Below are 13,051 nucleotides of genomic sequence, written 5' to 3'. Positions count from 1 at the left end.
ATTGTTCTGCCTACTACATCTACCAATCACTTAAAATGGACTAGAAGCAAATTATAATTCAAAGCAGCCTAGCAGGAATCAGAGGGAAGTATTGACAGCTGAACAAAGGAAAAACCTCCCCACCCCCCCAATCAATAGTTGATTAATTTATTTTTAATTTTTCCAACATTTAGTGAATCTAGCAATCTAAGTGAAGATTTTCTTAGTCTTATTTGTGCCACACACTATAAGCTAACTAATCCAATGCCCATTTTCAATGTCTTCCCCCCGGTCTGCCCCTTGGGCCTTAAAAGCTAAATACTCACTTTCCCGGCCTCCTAAAGTTAGTCAGAACACAGATGTGTCAAATGAAATCCAAAAATTGCCTGGGGAAAAGCTTTTACATACCTGATAAAAGAGGCAGATGGTACTGGCTCTCCTGGCCCCCTTCCTGATACCCCTCCTACCTTAAAAGATGCACTACCAGTAATTCTGGCAAGTATTTTGCAATAACATGAGAATATCCAAAAGAATTTAAGACATACCAGCCCTGACACGGTTGAACTATTGAACCAATACCAGCTATTCTGTGTCTATTTTGTTACTATTGAAATCTGGCTTTCTGTTATTTTCAGCTGAAAGCTTATTAACTCAAACCACACTCAACACAACCGCTGGTTAAACATAAGCACCCTCCTCCAAAATTTATTTTGTTGTACAATAACCAGATTCACTTAAATGAGTTGTAATTAATAACTATTAACTATTTTTAAAATATTATTTGTTATATATTTTAGAACTTTAAATCACAAATACTCATTCTAGGGCACTTGTAAATTATCAAGTTTAAAGAAAATAAATAGCTACAATTCCAAACATCCAGATATAACCTAATGGTGGCATATCAGTGTATTTCCAACCATATATTTTTATATACATACATAAAACATTTTTTAAAATGAGACTATAGGAAATACATAGACTTGAATCCAACTCTCATTCAACAGTTTACTAAAGAGTTTTCCGTATCATTAAATATATTTCAAAAATACACTCAAAAAATTAAAGTATTTCATAATATGATTATAACATGGTTAATTAAATAATTATTAACAATGGCAGACATTTGAGTTGTTCTGTCCTTTTCACTGGTGTAAACAGTTTTGCAACAAACATCATTGTATATTAAGTCTTTCTGTGCTATCTCTGACTATTTTCTGAGGATAATCCCATAGATGTGGAATTACTGGGTCAAAGGGATAAACTCTTTCAAACATTCAACAAATGCTACCAAACTTCTTTCTAGAAAAACTGAACCAATTTATTATTCTACCTCCAGTATCCAAGAATATCGATATCCCTTACAAGTACTGAGTGCCTTTTTCCTTTCTTGCCAATTTGATGGGTAAAAATATTGTAATTTTCCAAAATAGATAAGGAACTCATAAACTCAGTAATAAAACAAACAATCTTATTTAAAATGGGCAGATGTGGAAGGACAATATTCCAAAGAAGACATATAGATGGCCAAGAAGTACCTGAAAAGATGTTCTATATCCTTAATCATCAGGAAAATGCAAATCAAAACCACAATGGGCTTGTCACCTCGCACCTGTTAGAATGGCTATTATCAAAAAGACTAGAAATAGCATGTGTTGTTGAGGACGTGAGAAAAAGGGAACACTATGCACTGTTGGTGGAAACGTAAATTGGTACAACCACTATGGAAAACAGTTTGGAGGTTCCTCAAAAAAACTAAAAATAGGAGGTCCCTAATGTCCAGCCTAGCAGTTAAGAATCTGGCATTTTCATGGCTGTGGCTTGGGTCACTGCTGTGGTGTGAATTTGATCCCTGGCTCAGGAACTTTCGCATGCTGCAGACACAGCAAAAAAAAAAAAAAAAAAAAAAAAAAAAAACCATAAAGACTGAAAATAGAACTCCCACAGATCCAGCAATTCCATTTCTGGGTATTTATCTGAAGAAAACAAAAATATTAATTCAAAAGATATATGCACTCCCATGTTCACTGCAGCATTATTTACAGCAGCCAATAGAAACAACCTAAGTGTCCATCAACAGGTGTACAGATAAGGAAATAGTGGTACACATATGCATTGTAATAAAAAAAGAAACACTGTCATTTGTGATATGTATGAACCTCGAGAGCATTTGCTAAGTGAAAACGAATTTTTAAAAAATATAAAACAGGAATTCCCATTGTGGCTCAGTGGATTAAGAACTTGATTAGTATCCATGAGGGGGTGGGTTTGAACCCTGGCCTCACCCAGTGGGTTAAGGATCCAGCATTGCTGTGAGCTGTGGTGTAGGCTGGCAGCCGTAGCTTGGATTTGACCCTTAGCCTGGGAACTTCCATATGGTGCACCTGAAGCCCTAAAAAAAATTTACTAAAAAGATTTTTTTAAAAAGACAAAAAATACAAAAAAATTGTAACTCATTCTTGAATTTTTAATTTACATTTCTTGACTACTAGTAAGGATACTTTTTAAAATTTATTTTATTTAAGGATAGTTGATTTATAATGTGTTAGTTTCTGGTATACAGCAAAGTGATTTATTTATACATACTTTTTTTTACATATTCTTTTCCATTATGATTACAGGATAGTAAATATACTTTACTGTGCTATACGGTAGGATCTTGTGTTTATCCATTCTCTATGTAATAGTTTGCATCTGTTAATTCCCAAATCCCAATATATCTCTCCCATTTCTCCCCACCCCTTTGGCAACCACAAGTCTGTTTCTATATCCGTGAGTCTGTTTCTTTCTCATAGCTAAGTTCATTTGTGTTATATTTTAGATTCCACATGTAAGTGATATATGATATCTGCCTTTCTCTTTCTGATTTACTTCACTTAGTATGAAAATCTCTAGTTGCACCAATGTTGCTGCAAATGACATTATTTCACTCTTTTTACGGCTAAGTAGTATTCCATTATACACACACACACCCACCCACCCACATCTTCTTTATCCATTTACCTGTCAATGGACATTTAGGTTGTTTCCACATCTCAGCTATTATAAATAGTGTTGCTATGAACATAAGGATGCACGCATCTTTTCCAATTACAGTTTTGTCTGGATATATGCTCAGGAGTGGTACTCCTGGGTCATATGGCAACTCCATTTTTAGTTTTCCGAGGAATCTCCATACTGTCTTCCGTAGTGGCTGCACCAATTTACATTTCTACCAACAGTGTAGGAGGGTTCACTTTACTTCACACCCTCTCCAGCATTTGTTATTTGTAGACTTTTAATGATGGCCATTCTAACTGGTGAGATGGCACTTCACTGTAGTATTGACTTCCATTTCTCTAACAATTAGCAATGCTGAGCATCTTTTCATGCGCCTATTGACCATTTATATGTTTTCTTTGGAGAAATGTATATTTAGGTCTCTGCCCATTTTTTCATTGGGAGAATAACTATTTAGAGATATTTAGGTACTTTATATTGGCTATTTGAAGAATTATCACTTGGAATTTTTTTTGAAGTATACAAGTTCTTTATGTATTACAAATGCTAGCCTTTTGATGTACTTGTTACAAATTATTTCAGTATATTGTTCCACTTTTCAGTTTTTAAATATGTTTTATGACATTTTAAAATGTACTCAAATCTATTAGCATTATCCTTTGTGACTTCTTTTTTTTGCTTTATCAGACAGAGATAGCTTTCACCGGACAATCACATCTTAGAAAAGAATGCTTTAAGAGATTACTTTCTTTTAAATTTTGGCTTTCTTACAGTCAAAAAATAAAGTTAATAAAAAGAGAACAATAAATATTCCACTAAATAGATAAGTATCCCATCCTAGGTTTTAACTAGTCACATACCTGCTTGTGACAATTATCACATCCTCGGAGATGGTAGCCATTTCCTTGATAGTAAGGTAGCACATTCTTCTCAATGTTTGCTGAAAAATTATTTATAAAAAGCAAGAGGTTATTCATAAGGAAATGGCTTTTTAAACTGTTTGAAGACCCCAAGTAGATACACTTAGAAAGTTATTTTTAAAAAGATTCTCATTTACCCGAAAAGTCCTTTTAAAAATACCTGGATGAGGAGTTCCTGTCCTGGCTCAGTGGTTACAAACCCGACTAGCATTTAAGAGGACACAGGTTCGATCCCTGGCCTCACTCAGTGGGTTAAGGATCCGGTATTGCCGTGAGCTGTGGTGTAGGACACAGACGCAGCTTAGATCCCATGTTGCTGTGGCTGTGGGTGTGGGCTGGCGGCTACAGCTCTGATTTGACCCCTAGCCTGGGAATTTCCATATGCCATGGGTGTGGCCCTGAAAAAAAAAAAAAAAAAAAACCTGGATGAGAAAATATTCAAAACTCTACTATTTGCTCAACACACGTAACTGATGCACTGATAGTGGAACACCTCTAGATGAAAACTCAAAAATCCAGTTAATTATATGGGTCTTTATATAGAAAGATCCAAACCATGACTCTGACAGTGTAAGTCCAAAGACAGGTTTATCAAAATGCTAAAGGCTTATCCTAGAAAATGTGTTTTTTAATTCTTTAAGAATATATACAGAGAGGGAGTTTCCGCTGTGGGTCAGTGATGACAAACCTGACTAGTATCCATGAGGACCTGGATTTGATCCTTGGCCTCACTCAGTGGGCTGGGGATCTGACACTGCCATGGGCTGTGGTGTGGGTCACAGACGTGGCTCGGATCCTGCATTGCTGTGGCTGTGGTGTAGGTCAGCAGCTGTGGCTCCATTCAACCCCTAGCCTGGAAACTTCCATGTGCCGCAAGTGCAGCCCTAAAAAGCAACAAAACAAAACAAAACAAGACAAGACAAACAAACAAAATACACACACATACACACACACACATGCAGACCATGTGTTTTCCTCAATTCAGCATATTTTTCATTAAGGTATTTATGGCTTTATAACCAACTTCCATTTTCAAGTATCAAGATTTCTAGATGAATACCTGGATCCAAAATAAGTGTTAAACTAATAATAGTCATGTTTTGCCCACCCTTCCTGCTCACCAGGATCTCTGATTTTATTTATACACATTCATATTCAATGCTAGAAGCACTGGTTCCTTTAGCCTATCTGGCCTTGTTCTCTACCAGGTAATTTCAAATTTCTTATAAGTAGTGAAATTCAAATACATCAGACCCAGCTCCAGAGTCCAAGCTGTAGAAAGGATCTAGTGATGACTACTGAGGCCATTAAAGAAAGAGTAAAAGGGAGTAAGGATTCACATCATGATTAAACACAGAAACAAATCATCCCAGAAAGAGAAAGCCAACATGAGGCAGATGAATGGGGCAGCTGCATATAGATCACATCTATATGCAGCTACTATGAGATGCAGAAAATAAGAATTAAAACTTCAGAGTGCAAGAAAATTTACATTCCCCCATAAATAAAAACCTACCATGAAGCAGAAAGCTAGAGATACAAAAAAAAAAAAAAAAAAAAAAAATTTAACTAAAGTACAAAAAAATGGAGGCTCAACATTGTTAGTCATTGGGGAAATATAAATTAAAACCACATTTCAGATACCATCTCACGCTCACCAAAATAGCTAAAATTAAAAAGACTGATAATACACTGTTGGCAAAGTTGTACGTTTTTTTTTTCTTTCTTTCTTTCATTTTTGGCTGCCCTATGGCACATGGAATTCCCAGGCCAGGGATCATAACCGAGCCACAGTGAGGACCTAAGCCAAAGCTGCAGCGATGCTGGATCCTTAACCTGCTATTATGGCCAGGAATCAAATATGTGACCCAGGGCTCCCAAGACACTGCTGATTCTGTTGCGCCACAGAGGGAACTCCCAAGTGTGTTTTCAATAACTAAGTTATACTGCCTAAACACATACATAGAAATGCTGAATAAAATAGAGAAAAAAAATTAAATACGTAGCCAAAGGCAAAAAGAAGGGAAATTTACAGATGCCAAAAATAAAAAAACAAAACAACTCATAGCCACAAAAGTACAAGCCCAAGGTTTTGCACAGAATAAAGTATCTAAAGTCTAGGAAGAGAGTTCCCAGGTGGCTCAGTAGGTTAAGGATCCAGTGTTGTCAGTGCTGTGGCTTTAGTCACTGCTGTGGCACAGGTTTGATCCCTGGCCCCAGAACTTTGGCATGCAGCAGGTGCAGCCAATAAATAAATAAATAAATATGGTCTAGGAAGGATGGGATTCTAAAAGGTATATTTTTCAGGCACAGGGAAAATTATTCTAGAGGATAACTCAGAAAGACAGCAAGGAATAAAGAGTAAGAAAAAAAAATAGGAGTTCCCGTCGTGGCGCAGTGGTTAACGAATCCGACTAGGAACCATGAGGTTGCAGGTTCGATCCCTGCCCTTGCTCAGTGGGTTAAGGATCCGGCGTTGCCATGAGCTGTGGTGTAGGTTGCAGGATCTGCGTTGCTGTGGCTGTGGTATAGGCTGGCAGCTACGGCTCCGATTGGACCCCTAGCCTGGGAACCTCCATATGCCGCAGGAGCGGCCCAAGAAATGGCAAAAAGACAAAAAGACAAAAAAAAAAAAAAAAAAAAAAAAAAGAAGATGCAGAAAAAAAAATAGTGGTAAACAGTAAAAAGACAGTGTGGCTATTGGCTAAAGAACAGACAAACTTGTCAATGGAACAGAAAAGACAACACAGAGCTATACCCACATAAATATATTCAACTGATCTTTGACAAAGGAGCAAAGGCAACACACTGGAGCAAAGACAGTCTCCTCAACAAATGGTGCCGGAAAACTGAATATCCACATGCCAAAAAGATGAATCTAGATGCAGACCTTATACTCTTCACAAAAATTAACTCCAAATCAATCACAGACCTAAATATAAAATGCAAAACTATAAAATCCCTAGTAGAAAACATATAAGAAGAGCCAGATGACCTTGAGTATGGCGATAATTTTTTTAGATACAACACCAAGGCACAATCCATGAAAGAAATAACTGATAAGTCAGCCTTTATTAAAACGTAAAACTTTTTCTTTTTTTTTTGCTCTGCAAAGGACAATGTCAAGAGGATGAGAAGACAACATAGGCTGGGAAAAAATATTTATAGAACATATATCTGAGAAAGGACTCATACAGAATACACTCAAAAAACCTATTAAAAGTCAAAAACAAGAAAAACAACCTAATTTTAAAATGTGCCAAAGTAAATTAAAAAAACAAGGGACCACCACACTCCTAATAAGATGGTCCAAACTGGGACACTAACAAAGCTGATGAGGATGTGGAGCAACAGGAACTCTCATTCATCATCAGAAGGAATAAAAATGGTACAGTCTCTTTGGATGATAGTTTGGTAGTTTCTTACAAAACCAAACATAATCTTAACATATGATCTAGCAATTGTGCCCTTTGATATTTATCCAAAGGAGGTGAAAACTTATGTTCACACAAAAACCTGCACACAGCTATTTATACCAGCTTTATTCATAGCTGCCAAGCCTGGAAGCAACCAAGATGTCCTTTAGTAGCTGAATGGATAAACTATAGTCCATCCAGACTATATTACTCAGAGATAAAAAGAAATGAGCTATCAAGCCATGAAAAAACATGGAGGAAACGTAAATGTTTCTAAGTGAAAGAAGCCAATATGAAAAGGCTACATGCTCTATGACTCCAACTATATGAAACTCTGGAAAAGACAAAACTATGGAGACAGTAAAAATACCTGTGGTTGACAGGGGTTGGGAGAGGGAAGAAGTAAACAGGCAGAACACTGAGGAATTTTAGGACAATGAAAATACACTCTATGGTATTTTAATGATGGATACATGTCATTATACATTTGTACAAACCCACAGAATGTATAGCACCAAGAGTAACTGTAAAAAATGGACTCTTGACTGATAATGACTTGTCAGTAAATGTTCATAAATTGTAACAAATGGATGATGGTCTGGTGGGGATGTTGATAATGAGGGAGACTCTGAAAGTGAGGGAAAATCCTGTCTTCCTCATAATTTTGTTTTGAACCTAAAACTTCGCTAAAAAAACCAAAATCTTTTTTTAAAAAGTGGTAAAGATAACGAGAGCCTACTGTATAGCACAGGAAAATCTACTCAATAGTTTGTAATAATAGAGGAAAAATGGATACATTTATACCTATGAGTGATTCACTTTGCTCTACCCCTGAAACTAATACAACTTTATAAACCAACTACATGCCAATAAAATTAAATTTTGAAAAATTTTTGAAAAAAAAAGTTTCTAAATTAAAAAGTGGTAAAGACATGAGTAAACGTAAACCTCAGTGAGCAACAACAAAAATCCCGCAAAAATAATGTATGATAGGAGTTTCCACTGTGGTGCAACAGGATCAACAGTGTCTCTGCAGCAGCGGGGTTTGATCCCCGGCCCGCCAACAGTGGGTTAAGGATCTGGCATTGCCACAGCTGTGGTCACAGCTACGGCTCAGATTTGATCCTTGGCTCGGAAGTTCAACATGCCACAGGGTGGCCAAAAGAGAAAAAGAAAAAAAAGTAATATACATAAATATATAAGTACATGTAAATGTTCATGCATGTGTGTGTGTGTGTTTACACACACAAAGTCATACAGTATATAGACAGTCCCAACTTAGAATGGTTCAACGTAGGATTTTTCGACTTTATGATGGTACAAAACTGGTAAGTATTCAGCAGAAATCTTACTTCTGGAGTTCCCCTCAAGGCACAGTGGTTAACAAATCCGACTAGAAACTATGAGGTTGCGGGTTCGGTCCCTGCCCTTGCTCAGTGGGTTAATGATCCGGCGTTGCCATGAGCTGTGGTGTAGGTTGCAGACGCGGCTCAGATCCCTCGTTGCTGTGGCTCTGGCGTAGGCCGGTGGCTACAGCTCCGATTCAACCCCTAGCCTGGGAACCTCCATATGCCGCAGGAGCGGCCCAAGAAATAGCAACAACAACAACAACAACAAAAAAGACAGGAGTTCCCATCGTGGCACAGCGGTTAACGAATCCGACTAGGAACCATGAGGTTGCGGGTTCGATCCCTGCCCTTGCTCAGTGGGTTAACGATCCGGCGTTGCCGTGAGCTGTGGTGTAGGTTGCAGACGCGGCTCGGATCCCGCGTTGCTGTGGCTCTGGCATAGGCCAGTGGCCACAGCTCCGATTAGACCCCTAGCCTGGGAACTTCCATATGCCACGAGAGTGGCCCCCCAAAAATAGCAAAAAGACAAAAAAAAAAAAAAACTGATACACTCACAACCATTCTGTATACATACAACCATTCTGTTTTTCACTTTCAGTAAAATATTCAATAAACTATATGAGATATTCAACACTTTATTATAAAACAGGCTTTGTGTCAGATGATTTTGCCCAATTACAGGCTAATGTAAGTGTTCTGAGGAACATTTAAGGTAGGTTAGGCTAAGCTATGACATTCAGTAAGTTAGGTGTATTAAATGCATTTTTAATATTTTCAACATACAAAGCATTTTTTGTTTGTTTTCTTCTTCGGCTGCACCTGTGGCATATGGACGTTTCCAGCCAGGTCCAATCCGAGTTGCAGCTGTGACCTACGCCACAGGTGCAGCAAGCAACACAGGAACCTCAGCCCACCGGACGAGGCCAGGGATCAAACCCACACTACCTCAGAGACAATGCCAGATCCTTAACCTGCTGCACCACAGCAGGAACTCTTACCATCTGTAAATTAGATTTTTTTTTAAAAAGTGAGTAAATGAAAAGGCAAGTCACAAACTGAGAGGAAATATTTACAAAACACCAATCTGATGAAGGTCTTATATCCAGAAAATAAAAAGAACACCTACAACTCAATAAGGAGAAGATAACCTAATTCAAAAAAAAAAAAAGATAAAAGATTTGAAAAGACAATCCACCAAAAGAAAATAAACAATAAACGGAGGGCAAATAAGCATATATTTGCTTAACACATTCATCGTTCAGAAAATGCAAACCCAAGAATACCACTTCTAGATATTAACCAAAGAAAATGAAAACAGGTCCACACAAAGACTTATACTTGAGTATTTTTAGCAACTCTGTTTATAACATCCATGAACTGGAAACAACCCAAATATCTATTAACTTATGAATGGATAAATAAATTAGACTACCTCCATAACAATGAAATACTACTCAGCAATACAAATGAACAAACAAAAATAATACACATAAAAACTTGGATCTATCTCAAAAGCCATAAGCTAAAGGAAAGAAACAAGACATGAGTCATAAAAGACTATATACGATGTTATTAAATTTAAATGAAATTCTAGAAAATGCAAAACTATATCGTCAAAAAGTAGATCAGTGATTGCCAGGTGCTAGGGGTTTAGGGAGGAGAAAGACAAGTAAGAAACATGAGGGGACATTCTGGGTTGTATGACTGTAGTAATGGTCTAATGACTCTCTACAGTGGTCAAAACTTACAACTGTACACTTAACTGGTGAATTTTACTGTATGTTGAAGCGGACTTAAAAAATAAAAAACTAGATAAACAACAAGGTCCTGCTGCATCTCACAGGGAACTATATTCAATATCCTGTGATAAACCATAATGGAAAAGAATGTTAAAAAGAATTTTATATATATATATATGTATAACTGAATCACTTCGCTGTACAAAGAAATGAACACAATACTGTAAACCAATGGTACCTCAATTAAAAATAAACTAAAAACACTTTTTTAAAGGCCACATCGGTGGCATATGGAGTAAAACAGGAGAGGGATCAAATCCAAGTTGCAGCTGTGACCAATGCTACAGCTATGGCAACACTGGACCCTTAACCCACTGTGCCAGGCCAGGGATCAAACCCATGCCACCACAGAGACACCACCAGATCCTTAACCTGGTGTACCACACTAAACTCCAAAATGCTTCTCTCTCTTTTTCAAACTTTTATTTGATTTTAATTTTATTTTATTTGGCTGTGCCTACAGCACACGGAAGTTCCTGGGCCGGGGATTAAAACTACACCACAGCAGTGATATGAAAATGCAAATTAAAACCACAAAGAGACCCCATATCACATTCTTATGAATATTTAGATCTGATAATAAGTAATTATTAATAGGAGCAGGTGAAGATTTGTAGCAAATCAGTATAAATCAGTACAACCCTTTAAAGATCAATCTGATAAGATCATGTAACCAGCATTATCTAAAAATTCCATTTACAGCTATCTACCCCAGAAAATTTCTATGAGCACAAGAAGACTTATACATAAACATTACATGAAATGTCGTCTGTGAGAGCAAAAAAGTGGAAGCAACTTACAGATCTACCAATGGGAGAATGAATAAATAAGAATATTGTTTATTCACACCTTGGGATTCCACACAGCAGTAAAAGGAAATAAAGTAAATGTACTTGCAGCAAATAGGTAGATCTCAAAAAATACATTAATTCTTTAAATTGCAAAATAATATGAAGATGATATCATTCACAATATATTTTGAAACATAAAAATACTAAGTATAGATTTATATATAATATATATAAACATAGGATACCAATCTCAAGATAACAATTACCCTCAGGTAAAGGAAGGCTCGGAAAGAAAGGAGCTCTACACACTGCTGGCAAAATCCTCCCTCCGCCCCCACAGCCTCCTGGCAAAAAATCACACCCTCAATTCCATACGCTGCCTAAGGGACCAGAAAAACAAATCCCCTCATGCTGTACGTGGTTATGTAACCTCAGTCACTACAAAAAAACCTAAAATAGCCTGGTCATTACTCATCACCTGGACACCAGGTGAGCACCTAATCTGACTCCACCTCCCATCCCTGAAGAAATCCCAAACCCCTTCAATCCGGTTCTCTGGCACTTTGAACATCAAGATCCCCTATAACCTCAAACTCTTCCCCGAACTTTCCTATCTTTTCTCTAACTGAAACCTAAGGATTCACCTGAAGCCCTCTCAAATGGTGGCTTTTTTCCCCTCAAGCCAACAGTCCAACAGGTAGGGAAATTGTTCAAGTTGATCCTATTTCCTCTGCAAAATCATTACACTGACTTCTTTCACTGTACCTCTTTCTTTCCTAAAAAACTCTGGCTTTAAAGCTTGTGGCATCAGGAGTTCCCGTCGTGGCTCAGTGGTTAACGAATCCGACTAGGAACCATGAGGTTGTGGGTTTGATCCCTGGCCTCACTCAGTGGGTTGGGGATCCGGCATTGCCGTGAGCTGTGGTGTAGGTTGCAGATGTGGCTCGGATCCCGAGTTGCTGTGGCTGTGGCGTGGGCCAGCAGCTACAGCTCCAATTAGACCCTTAGCCTGGGAACCTCTATATGCTGCGGGAGCGGCCCAAGAAACGGCAAAAAGACAAAAAGAAAAAAAAGCTTATGTCATCAGGAGTCCCCTGGTGGCCCAGCATGTTAAGGATCCAGTGTTGTCACTGCCATGGTGTAGTTTTGATCCCTGGCCTGGAAACCTCTGTGTGCCCTAGGTGTGTCCCCTGCTTCCCCCAAAAACTTATGCCATTAGACTGTATCACTTGCCACCATTCCTGGTTACATGTATAGACCCTAGGTTACTTGCTTTATTTAAAAAAAATTTAGTTTACTATCACTAATAGTAACCCAGTAATAATTGTTGGTGATTTTCATATTCATAGAGAAGGTATTTCTGAAACTCTGACCACTCCACGGAATTGATCTCTTCTTCTCCAATGATCCTGTCCTCCTTCCTCTTGCAATTATCCACGTCCACTGTCACAGCCTTGATCAATTTCAGTAATTTCATTTCTAAGCATTCACTTTCCAACTGCCACTCCTGACTCCACTCTTTCACTCCATCATGACCTACAATTCATTGATTCTATCAACTCCTTACTGCCCCAAGCAGCCCCTGTTCTCACTTGCCTCCTAACCAAACACAGACTCCACAGTCAATGTCAAGCACTCAATTTCCTTGTTCCTCTTTTTATATACTAATCTGACAAAACTCCAGTCCTGATTACCCATCTCTAACTGTTCCAAGCTTTAACCTAAAGCCTATAGCTAGAGCAAAACATTCACCAAGCTACCCGAGAATACTTTAAACTCATGACCAACAACTTGAAA

The 13,051-nt window shown here is 37.9% G+C and overlaps 1 protein-coding gene and 1 long non-coding RNA gene across 5 annotated transcripts in view; both read right to left on the bottom strand.

Moving 5' to 3' along the window:
- COPG2 (COPI coat complex subunit gamma 2) overlaps positions 1–13,051 on the bottom strand; it is a 116,894-nt gene that overhangs the window by 95,094 nt on the left and 8,749 nt on the right. For all 4 annotated transcript variants that reach the window (XR_014833145.1, XR_014833146.1, NM_001246238.2 and 1 more), the window contains 1 exon segment: positions 3,840–3,919. Coding sequence is in view for 2 of the 4 variants with exons in the window: in NM_001246238.2 (NP_001233167.1) it covers positions 3,840–3,919 (80 nt within the window). In the remaining 2 variants the exon portion in view is untranslated.
- Positions 6,988–11,646, bottom strand: LOC146394946 (uncharacterized). The gene is made up of 2 exons (XR_014833891.1): positions 9,563–11,646; positions 6,988–9,483 (listed from the first exon to the last, which is right to left on the bottom strand). It is a non-coding gene; the product is annotated as an uncharacterized LOC146394946 (long non-coding RNA).

Source organism: Sus scrofa, chromosome 18 (genome assembly GCF_054392235.1).
Source record: "Sus scrofa isolate SSC_HxYL_T2T_F1_AM1 chromosome 18, Sscrofa_HxYL_maternal_Yorkshire_Landrace_v2.0, whole genome shotgun sequence".
NCBI lineage: Eukaryota > Metazoa > Chordata > Mammalia > Artiodactyla > Suidae > Sus > Sus scrofa.
This window is presented reverse-complemented; position numbering and strand designations above follow the sequence as displayed.